The sequence below is a fragment of the Callithrix jacchus genome, chromosome 10 (assembly GCF_049354715.1).
Source record: "Callithrix jacchus isolate 240 chromosome 10, calJac240_pri, whole genome shotgun sequence".
Taxonomy (NCBI): domain Eukaryota; kingdom Metazoa; phylum Chordata; class Mammalia; order Primates; family Cebidae; genus Callithrix; species Callithrix jacchus.
The window spans coordinates 118,763,002-118,781,016 of record NC_133511.1 but is presented as its reverse complement, the minus strand read 5'-3'; the positions used below and the strand labels follow the sequence as shown (position 1 = coordinate 118,781,016).

The 18,015-nt window shown below is 59.5% G+C and overlaps 1 protein-coding gene across 15 annotated transcripts in view; it reads right to left on the bottom strand.

Moving 5' to 3' along the window:
* MYRF (myelin regulatory factor) overlaps positions 1-18,015 on the bottom strand; it is a 36,908-nt gene extending 18,893 nt beyond the window's left edge. For all 15 annotated transcript variants that reach the window (XM_035262920.3, XM_035262922.3, XM_035262921.3 and 12 more), the window contains exons 1-4: positions 17,855-18,015; positions 4,450-4,537; positions 3,945-4,208; positions 498-559 (exon numbers count right to left, since the gene is read on the bottom strand). In XM_035262920.3, the coding sequence (XP_035118811.1) occupies positions 498-559; positions 3,945-4,208; positions 4,450-4,537; positions 17,855-17,900 (460 nt within the window). In that variant the 5' untranslated portion in view covers positions 17,901-18,015. The remainder of the gene's footprint in view (positions 1-497; positions 560-3,944; positions 4,209-4,449; positions 4,538-17,854) is intronic.

Here is an 18,015-nt window from a genome sequence, read left to right as displayed (position 1 = left end):
AGCAGGGAGGCCCCAGCTCCCTTTGTTCCCCAGGAGGCATTCCAGGGATGTTTTTGGTAAGATAAACAGAACTCTTGACCCCACTCTGGGCTGCGGGGAGCCTGCTGCCCGTGGTGGTTCTGCTCTTGGCCACCTGGGGGCCGGGGCACCCCTGAGCACCCTCTCAGCTGAGGTGGGCCCGGCCTGGGAAGCCTGTGCTCAGGCTGCACCCACGGCCTTCCCCAGCCACCCACTTACCGCCGAAGGGCGCGTCCATGATGGCGCAGGCGGGCAGGCGGGTGGCATCACGGCGGGGATACTTGCTCAGAGGCAGGGCCAGGCTCCCCACCCGCCCGTGGGGAAACAATAGCCAAGCGCCGGGGAGTATTTGACCAGCGATAATCTCAGCCCGTTGGGCAGCAGCTGGCCCACTCCCTCCTCCCCTACTTCCCCGATAAGGCCGCCCCAACCACTTGCCCAAACCCCAGAGCGGGGAGGGTGGTGCCCGCTGGACTCACCATTCACCTGCTGGGGGGAGTAGGCCTCGGAGCCTGAGTCTGGGGGAGAGTCCGGCAGTGTGCTGTGAGAGCCAGGGGGAGGGGCCGGTGGGTGAGCAGCTGAGCCCCTGCCTTCCAGCTGGGCAGCTCCTCTGAGTGGCAGGGTCCCAGAGCCCCCCCAGAAGCTGGGGTCACATACACCCTTAGGGGCATTTCTCTGCACCACCCTTGTTGGGGCACCTGACAGGGCCTGGGGCTGAGGGGGCCACTCAGGATGCCCTCAGACCAACTGGGCACTTGGGGGACAGTTACTAGTGTCCCTGATGATGGCACAGGGGCTCAAAGGTTCCTGCCCCAGTCCAAGGCCTTCTTCTCCCTTCCTGCACCCACTGAAGCCCCACAGCTTCCTGGAAATGCAGGGCTCTAGGGGGCTGGGCCTAGGGTGTTCAGCGGGTCACAGAGGCTGCCCCACCAGAGGCAGGTGTGGACTGGGAAGGGAGCCAGCACCACCGGGCCTGGGTTTATTTTTTTCTTGCAGGTTTCACTTTATCAGTGTTCAGGAAAAAGAACAAACTCAACCCAAGAAGTCAACACGTCCTGCATGAACTCTGTGCTCGCCCAGCAAGTGGGAGGCTGAGGCCATGTGGGATCCAGCTCTGGCCATACCTGGTCCCCACATCTGGAGCAACTCCCCATTCCCATGCCCAGGGAACTGCCAGAGAAGCCATGGCCCTGTCATGGACACAGCCCCAGGGCTGGTTTCAAAGCCCCCTGCACCCCTGTACCAGCCGCCCACCCGCCTTCGGGGCCTTGGGTAAAGACCTATATGGTTCAAGAACTTGGACCCTGCAGGTTTTGTGTGAATAATACAAAAACGTGGATGGGGACTCAAACCTACTCCTCGCCACAGCCTCAGGCCCCTTGGTCTGCCCAGTGCCTTCCTGCCCTTCCCTGACAATGGCCTTGGCTTCTGTAATGTGTCAGGGTCTTTCACACCCTCCAGTCCCTGCAGCCCGATGCCCCAGGTCCACAGGACCTTGTGTTCTTTCCTCTTAAATTTCTGTGGCATCTGATTAGTCCTCTTTGGGGGGCTGTATTGGTGAATACCTCTCCCCAGTTAGGCTTCAGGAGCCACTGCAGAGCCATGTCTGTCTTGTCTTTTTTTTGGAAACAGAGTCTTGCTCTGTCGCCTAGGCTGGAGTGCAGTGGCGCAATCTCTGCTCACTGCAACCTTCACCGCCCAGCTTCAAGCGATTCTTGTGCCTTAGCCTCCCAAGTAGCTAGGATTATAGGCATGCACCACCACGCCCAGCTAAGTTTTGTATTTTTAGTACAGAAGGGCTTTCGCCATGTTGCTCAGGCTGGTCTCGAACTCCTGGCCTCAAGTGATCTGCCCACCTTGGCCTCCCAAAATCCTGGGATTATGCCTGTAATCCCAGCACTTTGGGAGGCCAAGGTGGGCAGATCGCTAGATTTTTTTTTTTTTTTTGAGACAGGGTCTCTCTTTGTCCCCAGCAGTGGCATGATCACAGCTCACTGTAACCTCAACCTCCCTGCCCCAAGCTATTCGCTCACCTCAGCCCCCCAAGTAGCTAAGATTACATGCGCACGCCACCACACCCAGCTAATTTTTGTATTTTTTTGTAGAGATTGGGTTGCATCATGTTGCAGGCTTATCTTGAACTCCTGGGGTCAAGCGATCTGCCTACCTCGGCCTCCCAAAGTGCTGGGATTACAGGTGTGTGCCACCACGCCCAGCCTCATGTCTGTCTTGTTTATCACCTAGACTCAGGCCTGGCCCTGGGTCCCTCCCTAGAGTGGCCCTGGCCACAGAGTCCCTGTGTGGCTCTGGACAAGCCTCTTTCCCTCTCTGGGCTTCAGTGTGCCATTAGGATCCTGATGGGAGCAGTGGCCAGGGTTCCTTGTGGGGTCTCCCAGGAGCTGGATGCTGGGGAAGGCTGATGAGCTCACACAGCCACAGGCATGTGATAGAGCAGCTGGCACCAGCAGGCGCTTACTAAATGTTACTTCTCCTCCCGCTCCCCACAAGGGCCTGTAGCTTAGGAAAAGCCTCATGGCCTCGAGCAAACAGTTTGCCTTCTGCAGCAAAGGTTCACCCCTGGGACCCCAGGCCTGGCCTCCACTACCTTCTCCCCAGAAGCCAGGGAGCTCAGGAAGCATGGCCAGCCATGTCAGTGGCCACCGTGTACCCAGGGCTTCCTCTGTGCCCTCACTTGCTTCCCAAGATAATCTTGAAGGGTAAGCATTTGGGGGCTCACTTTATAGCAGAAACTGGGTTGGCCTGGCACGGTGGCTCATGCCTGTAATCCCAGAACTTTGGGAAGCCAAAGCGGGTGGATCAACTGAGGTCAGGAGTTTGAGACCAGCCTGGCCAGCATGATGAAACCCCGTCTCTACTAAAAACACAAAAAATTAACCGGGTGAGGTGGCGCACGCCTGTAGTCCCAGCTACTCAGGAGGCTGAGGCAGGAGAATCACTTGAACCCGGGAAGCGGAGGCTGCAGTGAGCCAAGATGGTGCCACTCCACTCCAGGCTGGGTGACAGAGCAAGACTCTGTCTCAAACAATAATAATAATAATAATAATAATAATAATAATAATAACAAAATCAACTTAAGAATGTGAAGAAAAAAAAAAACAGACCGTGGGTTACTGAGGCAGAAAGCTGACACATGTGGAGGCTGAAGTTGAAGCCAGGCTGTCTGAACACAGCATTCATGGACCCAGTGCTTTAATTCTCTTCCACCCGGAGACAGGGGCCCTACCCTTGCCCTGTGCTCCCCTGCAGACCCATGCTCCCTGCCTCCCCTGTGAGCATGTGTCCCAGGGGGCTGTCTTGGGTCTGGCTGGGTGGGTGGCTGCCTGGAACCTTTGGTCAAAGCCAGGCCCAAGGTTCAGCCCTGGGTCAGGCCCCTGGTATGGACTCCTCAGAGATGGGGGGAAGGGCCTGGGACGAGGAGTTCAGGCTCCAGGAGGCTTGCTTGGGAAGGGGGGAACTGAGGTGCCACATCTGAGCCATCGGCCAACTCTCATGGCCACAGGACATGTCAACCGGATGCGTGAATTCATGGGGGCCGGCGCAGTGAAGGGCATTTAGGGGCCTGGCATGTGTGCCCGGGTTCCAGGTGTTCCCATGAAGGTAAACAGTCATGGCCTCCAGTCCTGCCCCCTCCAGTCCTGCCCCCTCCCGTCCACTCTCCACACAGCCCTGAGATTTTTCTAGCACTTACGTCAGCCCTCATCACTTCCCGGCTTAGAAGCTTCGCGGCTGCCCACTGCCTTAGAACAAAGCCCAGGAATCGCCCCTCGGCTTGGCCCTGTCCTCCCCACCCTCACCTGCCCATGCACAGCCGGTCACCCAGCCCATCCCATGCCAGGCCAGCATCCAGCACCCCGATCCCTGCCTGCCCAGGCCTCCACATCCTCCCACTCCCTGCCCTCACTCACCCTGGGGCATAGGGAGCCTTGGTCTCCGCCTTGATGGGGGGCCCGGCGCCCCCTGGGTAGGGCTTGGGGGCGGCACCCATGCCGTTGTTGTTGTTGCAGTTCAGGGGGGTGCCATAGCTCGGGGGTGGGAGGGGACCATGGCGCCCCGGGGAGGGTCCACCCCCATGGGGGCTCAGGTGGTGGACCCCGCTGGATCCGGGCATCGTGGGCTGCCCGTGGGAGTAGGAGGCAGAGCTGGCTGGAGCAGAGATGTCAGGGAAGCAGCTGCAGGGAAGGGGGGCTGCTCAGCTCCAGCCAGGACCCCGGACCCAGCAGGGAAGCAGCCACCCCCTCCCTGCAGGGAACTGTTGGGATTTCGGAGTCAGTGGCTGGGAAGGGATGAGGAGTGGCTTTCAGAAATGGGACTATGGAAGACCCCAGGTCCGGCCCTCAGACCTCCCAGGTAACAGAAGAGAGGGGAAGGGCCGGGGGCTGGGCGGGTGCAGGCCTGGGGAGGGCCACTCACAGGTCAGAGGCATCCTCCTTGCTGATGTATTCCTCCAGGATGCTGGTGTCTATGTTGGAGGGCTCCAGGGCACCGTTGATGTCGTGGCCTGAGGGGCAGAGAGGTGGGCTAGGGAAGGGGCCCAGTTCCCTGCAGACCCTGGGTGACAGGGCCCAGCCCTCCATCCCTGCCCAGGCTGGCCCTCCAAAACAGATGCCCCCGCTTCTTCCCATCGGGTATCCATGTGGGGTGGGCTTCCTTTCCAGGAAGCACTGATAATGCCCCACCCTGCCACAAGGCTACTTTCAGTCTTGGAGGAGGGAAGGGGCCCAGAGCATGGGTCTGGGTACAGAGAGGCCGATCCTGCCCCTCCATGACCCTTTCTAGCTGCGTGACAGGGAGCAAGTCTTTCCTTGTGACAGATGGGGTCACTCTCCATCTGTCTTCTGGGGTACTGTGAGGCACAAATGAGGTGCTTACTAAGTCGAGAGCCCCATGGGTGGTCCACTGCCCTTGATAGGGTGGCTTGGACCCAACATGCACTGTCCTGCCCTGTCCTCCAGGGGTCAGTTCAAGAGGGCCCAGCTCCAGGCATGCGAGAGCACAAGGCCTGGCTGAGTGGGACCATATATCCTGGGGGCCCACAGGGCTCCGGGAGCCTCCTGCACCCAGGCCCTGGCTGCAGGAGGAGTGGGGATCAGAATCACGAGAGCCCCCCACACCCTCACTGGATATGCCCATCACCCTCTGGGGCACAGGCTGGGGTACTTAGCCCCTTTTTCCAGAGGAGGCAGAGGCCTAGAGAGAGAAAGGCTTGCCCCAGCCACCCAGCAGGGAATGATGGCTGCCAGAGCTCCACTCCTCCGCCGGCCGCCCTCTCCTGGGCCCTTGGCGCTGGCCCCGGCCCCATCAAGGGGAGGAGCCCCTGGAGGAAAGGCAGCCAGCGCTCTTGGGCATCAAGAGGAAGGACAGGGGAGGTTCCGGCCTTTCGCCTCCCTGGGTCACCTTGCAAGGGGAGCCAGAGGGCAGGGTGATAAGGGGGCTGACGTGGGAGATGCGTCAACGCCGATAATGGAGGACAGCCTTACCCACACTGCTGACCTGGGCTGGCCAGCGCCACTGAGGCAGGAGGGCCCCTCCCACAGGCCACTGGAGCCTAAGTCTGGGGTCTGCCCTCTCCTGTTGAGCTCAGACAGGCCCAGGAACAAATCCTGGCTCAGCTGCTCCCTGCTGTGTGACCTTGGGCAGGTCACATGCACTCCCTGAGCCTCAGTCTCCTCATTCGTGCAATGGGGACATGTCCTGCTGTCGCTTCACAGAACTGTTTTGAGTATGAAACAAGATTCAGTCTGTGAAGTGCTGGCCACATAGTGGGTGCTCAGTGGTCGCAACAGCCGTCTCACTTCCCAGCTCCAGAGCCCTAGGGTCCCCGGGAGCCCCCTGCCCAGGCCCCTCCCTGGCCCCAGCCGGCATTTCAAGAATGCTGAGCCCCGCTTAGGTGATTAATGAGCGGCTAAGCCCTCCTAGGAGTCACGCGCTGCCTGCGACAGGCCAGGGCCCTCCTGCTGACCCCCACCCCCGGCTCGCCCAGCTAGGAACAAGGGACACCCACCACGCAGCGCCAGTGGCTGTCCTGGGCAGTTCGGCCAGGGCAGGAGCAGCTTCCCAAGCTGGGCGTGGCCAGTCTGCGTGCCTAGGTTCCAGGACCCCGCCTCTGCTCAGGCCCCACCCCGCCTTTCCCATTAACCACGGGCCAGATTTATTGAGTCCCTACTGTGTGCCAGGCACTTTGTGAGTCAAGTACATTAATAATCACAGGAATTTCTTTTCTTTTGAGACGGAGTCTTGCTCTGTCGCCTAGGCTGGAGTGCTTCGGCGCAATCTCAGCTCATTGCAACCTCCGCCTCCCAGTTCCAGGGATTCTCCTGCCTCAGCCTCCCAAGTAGCTGGGATTCCAGGCACCCGCCACCATGCCCAGCTAATTTCTTGCATTTTTAGTAGAGACGGGGTTTCACCGCGTTGGCCAGGCTGGTCTTGAACTCCTGACCTCAGGTGATCCACCCGCCTCAGCCTCCCAAAGTGCTGGGATTACAGGCCTAATCACAGGAGTGTCTTAGGCACAAGGCATCCTGCGGGCTCTTCACCTGCAGCGTGTTACTCAATCCTCACAGCCAGAATGGTGACCATGACAGAGGCAGTGACATGACCCTGACTTATACTCAGTATCTTCCAGTGCTTCTCAACTCCTCATGGTGATGATGACAGTGACAGTGGCTGTCACTTGATGTCTTCCTCTTGATGCCCAAGAGTCCTGCCTGCTTTCTTGCACTGTTCTCCCTCTGTCAACCGTGGGGATGGTGATAATAACACCACTGTTCAGAGAGGCGACGTGATCACTATCCCCTCTGTTCAGAGAGGTCAAGTCTCTTACCCAAGGCAACACAGCAAGGAGAATTCCAACCAGGTGCAGGGGTCTGATTCCAAGGGGGAAGGTGTGGCTGGTGGGTGCTGTGCCTTCCTCACCCCACCTGGTGCATCGCCCCCACCCTGGCTGCTGAAGCTGCAAGTTTTTGAGCCTGAACTTGGAATTTACAGTGAATGATGGGCTGAGGCAGGCATGGCGTTGCTATTTATAATAGGCCCAGCCCCCTCCCCTCCTGGCCAGGAGCACTCCTAATCACCCCTAATCCTCCTACCCACCTCCCTCAGGATAGGGGGCCTCAGGCAGAGGCATCCTGGGAGACCCTAACGAGAACCAGATGTGCTTTGGGGGAGGAGGGACCCTCCGGTGCCAGGGTCTGGGCGGCCGGAGGACGGAGGAAGGAGGTGGGAGGAGGGAGCCGATGGGGCAGTGTTAGGGAGGGCCAGTGGGTGGGGGAGAAGTTTGAGGGTTGGGGGCTCAGAGGGCCTCCTGAGGAACGCTGACCCCACACCTTCTCCTGGAAGCCCTGGAGGCTGCCTCGTCTATTCCCCACGCCACTCGGCCCCCAGCCCGCCCACGAACCACACTGGAGATTTCTAACAGACATTCCAGGAGGACAAGCTGAGGGCGGGGGCTTGCCAAAGCCCAGGGATTGCTGAGGCTGAGGGCAGAGCTCCCAAGAACCCAGGACAGGGATAGGGTCCCATGGGCACACTCTTGGGAGCACCCCTCCCTAGTGCTCCCCAAAGAGCCCCAGAGCATCACTGGAGCCCAAGCAGGGGTACCTGCCAGGCAGAAAGCGGAACAGAGGCCACATGCTCATTATGATCCTCAAGACCTCTCTGAGGGAAGGGAAGCTGCTGAGAGAAGGGAAGTGGGGCCTGCCAGAGGCTGCTCAGGGCCCAGCAACCCGAACACAGCAGCATGAGCTCACAAACCAGCATCTCTGTCCTTGCCTCCTCAAACCTTTCAACTACTTCCCACTGCTTGGGAGAAATGCAGAGCCCTCTGCAGTCCAAGGCCTGTGGCATGGTCCCCTGCCTGCCCCCACAGCCTTCTCTCCTTCCCCAGGTCCCCTTCCTTCCCTCCTCTCCCTGGTCAGCCCCTGCCTCCTTTCCATCCTCCGCCCCACATCAGGCCCTTGGTGCATGCTGTTCCGTGCTGTTTCCTGAGCCTGAGAAAGCCGGGTCCTATTCATGCTTTAGGTTTTGGCTTAAATGTCAGTTCCCCCAAGAGGCCATCTCTGACTCTCCCCTTCTCTTTAGCAGGGGATGGAGGAGCGGCAGTGGCGCTGTAATTCCTCATCAGCTCTTTATCCTCCCGTCTCCATGTATCTCACTGGGCAGCATGGGTGTCTGTCTACCGCCCACCCACCACCCACAGCTCACTCACCCAGTGGCCACTCTGTGCCCAGCCCCATGCCATGAACTTTACATGGCTCATATTGAATTCTCATCCCAACTCTACAAGGTAGGTGATTTTCTTTTTCTTCATTTTACAGACGAGGAAACAGAGGCTCAGAAAAGATGAGTGCATGCCTGTAGCTTACGGGGCAGATGCTGGGCTCTGAGCGCTGCCCTATTCTGTGTCTCTGGGATATAGTACCCCAGCACACAGCAGGCACCCAGGAAATGTTTGCGGAGTAGATGAGCCAAGTGGTCATCGAGGGACCTCGGCCAGGCCATGCTGTGGCCAGGGCCAAGGGTAGCCAGGGCCCCTCCAGGTCCCGCCCCTGCCCTGCTGAGCTGTGTACCTCAGCTGTTCCTCATTAATTAGGCCCTTTATTACCTGCCTGGAACAGGAGCCAGACACTGCCCCTTCCCAGGCAGGCTGCAATCCCGACTATGGGAAGGCAGCCCCCTTCCCTCCCTCTTCTCTCCTCCTCCCTTTAAGGCCACCCAGCTGTCCAGAAAAGGAACGGAGGGCACCCAAACCAGGTGCAGGATGAGAGCGAGCAGGGGCCCAGGTGGTCCCTCCACCCAGGACCCTCCCTTTTGCCCCTCCTCGTGCTCATGTTCCCCCCCACCCACCAGCTGTGGCCTCTGGCTGAGTCTCGGCCATTGTCCCGGGGGACGGGGGAGGGTGGGGACATGGCACAGTGGGAGGCTTGTGCCCTGCCCACCCCCTCCCCTGCCCCGTCAATGGGGCACTTGTCAATTCATGCCCCAAACATGGCGGAAATCCCGTCAGCCACGTGGCTGTGGGTAGGGTGGGCTGGGGCCCGAGGATGCTGGCCAGGCCTGGTCGACCTGAACCCGGGGTGCAGAGGGCACCAGGGCCCAGGCTGGTGCTCTGAATGTCCACTTGGGGCATCTGAACCTGAGGGATGCCCAGCTCCAGGCAGCAGCTGAGGGCCAGGGTGGTAGTGGAGAGGAGACAGCCCACCTGGACATCACCATGATGCACAGAGAGACCCCCAGAGTCAAAGAGGCCTGGCTTCTAATGTGAACCCCACTTCATGGCTGTGACCCTCAGCAAGTGACCTGAGCCCTGGCCTCCTCCACCATCAGACAGGGCATGAATCCCTGCGATGGAGTGAGCCTTAAGCCAGGAGGCCATTCCTCAGTCAGGGTCAACCGCCCTGTTTCCATGTCTTCTGTGACTCCATCTCCTTCCTGCCCTCACGCCTCTGCCCAGGTGTCCCCTCCCCCGAGGCCTCTCCGCCTTGCTGCACATCTGCTCCGGAGCCTCCGAGGAGCCTCGGCCTTCTCCTAAGTTCCTCCGACGCATGGCCAGCACTCAGCTGCTACTCTTTTTTTTTTTTGAGATGGAGTCTTGCTCTGTCGCCCAGGCTAGAGTGCAGTGGCGAAATCTCGGCTCACTGCAACCTCTGCCTCCCAGGTTCAAGCGATTCTCCTGCCTCAGCCTCCTGAGCAGCTGGGATTACAGCTGTATACCACCACATTTGGCTAATTTTTGTATTTTTTTTAGTAGAGATGGGGTTTCACCATGTTGGCCAGGCTGGTCTTGAACTCCTGACCTCAGGTGATCTGCCAGTCTCAGCCTCCCAAAGTGCTGGGATTACAGGTGTCAGTCACTGCACCTGACCCCTGCTGCTATTCTTATACATGCACAGCACAGTTCGGACTCCGAGCCTCGGCCCCAGCCATCCCTTCCAGTGGGTCGGCCTTCTGTGACTGCCTCCTTGCCTGCCCAGGCAGCCCCTCCCCTTCCCCCCAGTCACAGAGGCCCCCAGTGCTATGGCTCATCTCCCAGCCAGTTTACATCAGGGCAAGGCACAGCAGGCCTCACCTCCTTTGGTTTGGAGTTTCTGTCTTTATTAATATAATCTGTAACTGCTAGCTGCCTCTGCTTCAGGTTCAACTTGTGACCAGGGCCTTCTTAGTCAAAATGCCTTCAGGTCATATGTTTGCTTGGGCAAGCAACCCTTTGCCTCTCTGCATCAAATCCTCAAAGACCCCTCTCCTTTTTCTTTTTCTTTTTTAAGACAAAGTTTCACTCTATTGCCCAGGCTAGAGTGCAGTGGCACAATCTCAGCTCACAGCAACCTCCACCTCCAGAATTCAAGTGATTCTCCCACCTCAGCCTCCTGAGAAGCTGGGATTACAGGTGTCTGCCACCACGCCTGGCTAATTGTTGTATTTCTAGTAGAGACCGGGTCATGTTGGCCAGTCTGGTCTCGAACTCCTGACCTCAGGTGATCCATCTGCCTCGGTCTTTCAAAGTGCTGGGATTACAGGTGTAAGCCACTGCATCCAACTAGAAAACCCTCTCTTCTAGGAGACCCAGAATCCCGTTTTTTTTCCCCAGATGGAGTCTTGCTCTGCCGCCAAGGCTGGCGTGCAGTAGCCTGATCTCGGCTCACTACAACCTCTACCTCCTGGGTTCAGTGATTCCCCGGCTTCAGCCTCCCAAGTAGCTAGGATTAGAGGCACGTGCCACTGTAACCAGCTAATTTTCTTGTATTTGTTGTTTCACCATGTTGGCCAGGCTGGTCTTGAATTCCTGACCTCGTGATCCACCCACCTTGGCCTCCCAAAGTGCTGGGATTACAGGCTTGGCGAGACCCAGAATCTATAGCTGCCCTTGGACTATGGCTCCATGCACTGCAAGTCCCCATGAAGCTGCCACCCTGTCCTCAGGTCCACACGAGGCTGAACTCACAGCCCCAAGATGCTCCAAAGCCAGCAGCTTCGGTCCAACAGCACCGAGATCAGTGGCTGCAACCTGTTCCTACTCTCTCTCACAGGGACCAGAGCGGGCAGGCCACTAGGTGCCATGTAGAGACCCTGCAGCTTGGGGTGGGCACAGGTCTCCACCAGGGTCACTTGTGCCCATCTGTGCCTGCGCGTCGGCGTGGCCCCACACAGTGATACTGCAACACACACACCCAGACGTACATAAGGGAACACCCCACAGTCAGGTATCCACTGACTTGCGCGTGATCATGTACCACACGCCCCCTATACACAGTACTAACACACAGTGACATGCCACACACATGTGCACACCAGCAGTCACCTGTGCGCCTTCATTCATTCAGCAGTTATTTACTGAGCACCTGTTATGTGTCAGGCAAGCATGGCGCACAGAGGTGAGCAAAACAGACCAAAGGCCTGCCCACATGGAGCTGGCATTCTAGGGAGCAGAGTCAGATGACGGGAGCAGTAAAATGTCTGGCATTTTAGACGGTTCCAGATGGTGGGGACAGCTGGTGCACAAGCCCTGAGGTACGAGCATGGCCGTGCGTGTTCACATCTCAGCACTCTTCACAGGCGTGTGTGCTGGGACACATGTACACAAATGCTCACTGACCGACGGCAAGCCCAGGCCCACAGGCATGGCGTCGCGTGTGGGGGTTAGCTTAGTGGCCACCCAGGAAGAGCTCCCGCCTCCTCCTCTTCCCTCCAAGCCCCTCCCCACCTGCTGTCAGACCCTCCTGAAACAGCTCCAGCTGGAGCCAGACCCCACTGGGTGAACTCAGTGTCACAAGCACAACTCCCCTCCCTAAAGGCAGCCCCCCACCTCCAAGCTAGCAGAGCAGGTGATGGGGATTTCCTTCCCCCAGCCATGGAGGGAGAAGAGAAGGGAGTGAGGGAGGCTGAAGGGAGCTAGGAGAGACAGGGGCTCCACAGAGGAGAGACAGGGGCTGTGGGGGCACTCCAGGGACTGCAGGGACCCAGGTCAGCTGGAGGGAGAACTTCCCTCACTGATGTAACCTGGGGCACAGGGAGGACAGAATGCCAGGGAGCCCCTCCATAATCCAGGCTGGTGGGGGGCTCCAGACCCAACTGTACTCCCCACCCAAGAGCTTTGCCCCTCCCCCTCTCACTCTAGGCCTTGGCACTGGTGGGGTCTATCTAACTGCTCAACATCATGCAACCTTGACCATGTGAGTGAGGGCTCTGAGGTCTAGAGAGGTCAAGGAGGCTGCACAGACATCACCTGGCATGGCCACCGATGCTGGAGCCACCCCTCAGCCTGCCAGGAGGAGAGGCCCCTTCCCTGCCCACCCAGGCTGGCACTCAGCTGGGACCCAGGCTCCTGTCCCAGCTCTGATGCGGCCACGCTGAGTTGAGCTGACACATCACTGACTTCCTCTCGTGCCCCCTCCTCAGAAGTAGGACATCGCCCTCCCTTCCACTGCACCCCAGGACTCCAGGAAGACAACATGCAAAGAGCTGTGGCCTGGGTGCGGCAGATGAAGCCGCAATACAGTCAAGTCCCCTCCTCCTCAATGGCAGCAAGAACCTGATCCCAATCTTGGAAGGGGGTGCGGGCCCACTGGATGTGACAGGGACCAGGACCAGGCATCTGGGCCACACTGGGTCAGAGCTGTCATGGTGCAAGCCCTGGCACAGAACCACAGAACGTGCTCAACAAGCCCTGTAAGCTTAGGGGCAGCGACCTAGCCCAGGGCGCAGGACACCTGCCATGGGCCGATCGCGTGTTCACCAGGCCAGGCACTCTCACCTAATCACCGCAGAAACCCTGGGATGGAGGCCCTGCTTTTACAACTGCATGCCCATTTTACAGATGAGAAAGCGGAGGCACAGCGGTGCCCTGATACAGCCAAGAGAAGGACTGTGGGTAGGCAGCAGAGCTAGGAACAGACCCTAGCTGTCCCCGCTGGCGAATGCACAAAACTATTACATCATCTCATCCCCAGACCCAGCCAAGAGGTACCCACACTCCGTGGCAGCAGAGGCTGAAGGCCTGGAGACAGGAAAGGAGGCCCTCAAATATCCCAGCACCCAAGGCAATGAAAGAAACTGAGGGCCTGGAAGGTGCTATGTCCGTGAGGAGGAAGGTGGGAAGGTAAGGCAGCCTGCCTGGGCAGGGCGGGGCCACCCGGTTAATGATTCAGTTAATAATTTCTGCTCCCAGTTCCTTATCAGGGAGGGCAAAGTCCAAGGGCAGCAGCCAATCAGCAGCCTTGCTGGTCTGTTACCCAGAAACCTCTGCTGCCAGGGCCCTCCCATCTGTAACCCCTTGGGATTGGGAAGTGGGGGGCCAGGCCCCCAGGGAAAAGGACATTTTGCCCTCAAATGCCTTCCCTGGCTCTACCTAAGACCCCAAGGAGCACCCTGTCCAGCCTTCCAGACTCAGGAGAGACCCTGAGGCCAAAGGGTCGGTAACTGCCAGCTTCTCAGCCCTGCACTGACCCCAGGCCCTCCAGAGAGGTGCTTTCTGGGGTTCGTCCCCCACCCCCACCGCCTCTGCTCACATACCATTGTTGTCTCTGTTGACCCTGAGAACACTTCCTGCCCACTCCCCCACCCTGTCCTGGGTGCTGGGGACATGAGGATGAGTCAGACCCCCTACTACCATTTCCTCTCCTGCCTGGGCTCAGGGCCTGGGGCAGGTCTGGCAATCAGCTCCATGCCTTGGAGGTGGGACAGGAGTCCTCAGGGGGGCTCCGGGTGGGCCCAGGAGGCAGGTCCTCTCCTTGAGAGTCAGGGGTCAGGAAACTCTGTTCCTGGCCACCCCTCCTGTCTACTTACTCCCTCAGTGCTCGAGGTACAGATAGAGACAGATGGGCCGACATGGCCACAGTGCCACCCCCATCACACGGCCCAGCCCAGCCCCAGGTTCCTGGCCAGGTGTGGTCCTCTCTTCCAAATCCTCAGGTAGTCTCTCCCTGGGACCTTGTCCCGAGGCAGAGATGCTGGACCCTGACAGGTAGCCCCCCACCCCAAGGCTCTGATGGCAGAGCAGGGAGCTGCGGACTAAGTGTCCACTCTGGCTAACTCCGGCCAACTCCCTTCTCTCTGAGCCTCAGCCGGCGCCATTCCCCTCCCCTCGCCCATCTCACAGCTGGGAAGCGTGGCTTTCAAACCAGTATTCTGGCGCTCCGGAGGCTGTGGGGAGCCCAGCCCTGCTTATCCACTGTACCTGTCCTATCAGGAGACCATGAGTTTGTTTGATGGCTACAAAATCACGCTGGAAACCCCTGCTCTGGTCCAACCCACTGACTTACCCTGGGAGGGGAATGAGGCCAGAGAAGGAAGTCACCAGTCCAGGCCACCCATCAGGTTCAGAAGGGCTGAAATCCCAGGCCTCCCTCCTCCAGCCCTGGTGGGCTCCAGAGGCCAGGCAGAGGCCACTAAACTCCAAGTGGTCTTTCCAGCACCTGCTGGAAGGCGACTTCCCTCCATCCTTCAAGGCTCCCTGCACAACACCTGCTTTCTGGGGGGCACTGGCTGCTCACTAGAGCCTCATGTGCCCCTAGAATCTGGGGCCAGCAGCTGCCCTTCGTGCCATTCATACTCTAAAATGTCCCTGGTCCCCAGGGCTGGGAGGTGAGGTTCTTCAGAGATGAGAAAACTTTCTTTGCCACCCCCTCCTGTCTTGCAGCTGAAGAAAAAAGACCTAGAGAGGGCAAGAGCTCTCTGGGGGTTCCCTGGAGGGCACAGACGGTCACCCCACTCTCAGTGGCCCAGCCTGTCCCAGAACTCTCAGGTTCTGGCCGAATTCTCAGACGCTGCCCTGTCCCGTGGCTGCCTTGGCTCTGGGAGTCCAAGACCCCAGCCCACAAGTGGATGAGGAGCACACCTGACCCTGGGACCCGGTTTACCTGCTGGGAGCCAGTGCATCCTGCCGGGTGGGTCCCCTCTCTGCAGGCCCTGTGCCCGCCGATCTGGGCTGCCTGGCCTCTCTCTAGGGGATTAGCTGGGCGGTCACGGGGGCCCGGCTGTACCAGCCTCGAGGGGGCCGCCCTGTCCCAGCCTCCCACCTGAGGCCCAAAGCGCCTTAGCCCCCAGCCCATCACTGGCACAGGGCAGGACCCAGCACCTATTCTGGGCATGCCCAGGGAGGGGCACCGCATCAGGCGAGGGGGCTCGCCGTGCTCCTGCCCCTTCAATGAAACCCTATGCCACTCTCCCAGCCCAGAGCCAAGAGCACAGGGTCCGAGACCCACTGTCCTGAGGGATGATGGAAGCCAACTGGGGACCAGGATGACAGCTCAGGTGTCCCCAGTCCTGGCCCCAAGTGTGAGCGCACACGTGGCTCTCCTGTGCTCAGGAGTGACGCAGCCACCACTCAAAAGCACAGCTTCCGCTCCCTCCACTTCACACTCACACGCACACCAGGCCTCGCCACCCCTAGGCCCTCCCTCATACCTACAGGGGGTCCCCCACATGAGCCTCCCCATCCCAAGTGGCCCAGAGACCCCAGCCCTGAGTGCCCACCCACATCTTCCCCCACCGCAGGGGCTGGGAGCCATTTCCAGCCCAGCCCTCCTAGGCGGGCAGCCTTACTCCCTCCCTGCTCCCCACAGACATTCTTGAGTCTCCTCTTATCTCTCTGGAGGGAGCAGCACAGCCTCCCCCCACCAGGCCGCTGCATGGCTAAGCCGTGGCGTCAGCCCCCACCCCTCCACCCATGGCCAGGAGGGAGCCAGGGAGTCCAGGCCAGCCAGGCCCACCCCTCTGCTCTCTGTCGGGGCCCAGGGTTCTGGGGGAGGCAGTGTAGAAGTCAAGGAGCCTGGCTTATGGGTCCTCTAAGTACCTAGCAGGCTCAAGGCACCACAAACAGTAACCCAGGAAAGCACTAACGTCTTGTCCCCTCTTCCCTGAAGGCCTCAAACCTCACCAGGCCCCTCAAGCACTCCTAAGGATCAACCATTGTCTGGGAAGAGACAGATTTGGGGTGGCCTAAGACCCTCAGATGGCCCAGCTGACTCAGGGTCAACCATTCGATCCAGTCTAAGCCTGAATTCTTGGGGTCTGGGTCTGCAGGGTGTCCCGAATCCTGGAGTGGGATGACTGAGGCTTGGGGGTGCCCCTGCATGAGCTGCTAAGCCAACAGGTGTGAAGAAGGGTTCCCACCTCCCAAGTCACAGAGGAAGAGAAACTGAGGCACAGAAAGACCTGCTTCTGGCCAGGCGCGGTGGTTCACACCTGTAATCCCAGCACTTTGTGAGGCCGAGGCAGGCAGATCACAAGATCAAGAGATCGAGACCATCCTGGCCAACATGGTGAAACTGCATCCCTACTAAAAATACAAAAATGAGCTGGGCATGTGCACCTGTAGTCCCAGCTACTCGGGAGGCCGAGGCAGGAGAGTCGCTTGAATCCTGGAGATGGAAGTTGCAGTGAGCCGAGATCACACCACTGCACTCCAGCTTGGGCGACAGAGCTAGACTCCATCTCAAAAAAAAAAAGACCTGCTTCTCTCCTCCACAGGAATCTGGGGCTTGGAACTTGGACCCTGGTTCCCTGCCCTGAAGCCCTGATAGGGTCACACATGAAAGGAAGGTTCTCAGTGCACCAAGGAGCAGGATGTGGCCTTAGGGACCAGGGACAGAGGGAGTTCCCGCCAGGGGCTGGGCCCTTACATTGGTAGACAGGGGCACAAAAGACGGCCTGAGGTTCTGGCTAGATGTTCCAGAGATGTTCTGAGAAGCAGAGTGGGCTGGGGGGGTGTCAGCCTGCACCTCCCCTCCCCCTCCCACAGCCATCCCATCTCTCCAGAACCCAGCTCCAGGAGGAGTGGCAGCCCTGCAGGAGAGGCAGGGGCTGCCCAAGAAAAGAGGGGGAGTTGCTTAGATGTAGGAGGAGACCTCCAAAAACAATGTAGGGGTGGGGGCAGGAGAAGCTATTATGGGGTATATGTCAATTCCACCCCAGAGGGGGAGGATCCTTTCAGGGTCAAGGGGGGGTAAGGTCACTCTTTGAGGGGGCGAGGTCAGAGAGGCACAGCTCCAGGGCTGGGGACATAGTGCTGAGCAGCCTCAGAGGGCTGGAGGAATGCAGTTCACAGCACCGGAAAGGTCTGGGAGAGCAGAGGTGGCTGGTGGTGGGGATGTCAGCTTCAAGAAGGTTCCAGTCCTAGGAAAGCATGCTGTTGGGGGGAAACAGGAGGGGGGGAGTGCAGCCCCAAACAGGAGAGGAGTCACTAGGGGCAGCATTGTGGAAAGCAGGTGGCAATGTCAAGTGGCAGTGTCCTAGGAGGTCCGGGTCTCCAAGGTATGGTCCTGCCCTCATGGAAGCACAGTAGGGTGGTCCCAGCTCCTGGAAGTCAGGGGGATGGTGCCAACCTGAAGGGCTCACTGGGGTCTTGGACTCTAGGCGGGGGTCCCAGATTCTGGGAAGCAGGCTGGGGTGCCAGCCTCAGGAAGTCTAAAAGGTCCTAGAAGGCACACTGGGGGCCTGGGCCTTGAAGTGGGTGCTTGGGGTTCTGGGGTTCTGGGGAAGCACCGTAGAGGGTCCCCAGACTTGGGAAGTGCACTGGGGGCGGGAGTGTGGCAATTTAGGGAAAGCTCCGGGTCCTGGAAGGCTCAAAGGAGGTCCAGACCTGGAAGCGGGCACAGCCCCAAGGAAGCTGCGAGTTGAGGAGCGGGGAGAGGGAGCCCAACTCCAGCGGCGGTGGATGGTAATCCCCGGGAACCTGTCTCGGCGGGCTGGTGCCAGCCTGGAGGAGAGTCCCAGCCAGAGGAAGCGGAAGAAACACAGCGGGGGACCCCAGCCCCGGGGGGTGAGATCTGCCGGGAGATTCCCGAAGCCAGAGTGTCGCCTCCGCCAGTCCGCGGTCTCTCACCTTCGAAGAAGCGCTGCAGCGCCTCTGTCTCGTCCACCACCTCCATGTCCCGCCGGCCCCGCGCGCACTGCGGCCGCGGCCCCGCTACAGCCTGGCCCGGGGGCGCGGCATCGCCGGCGCGGCCCGCGCGACAGTCCCGGCTGGGCTCCTGCTGCGATCCC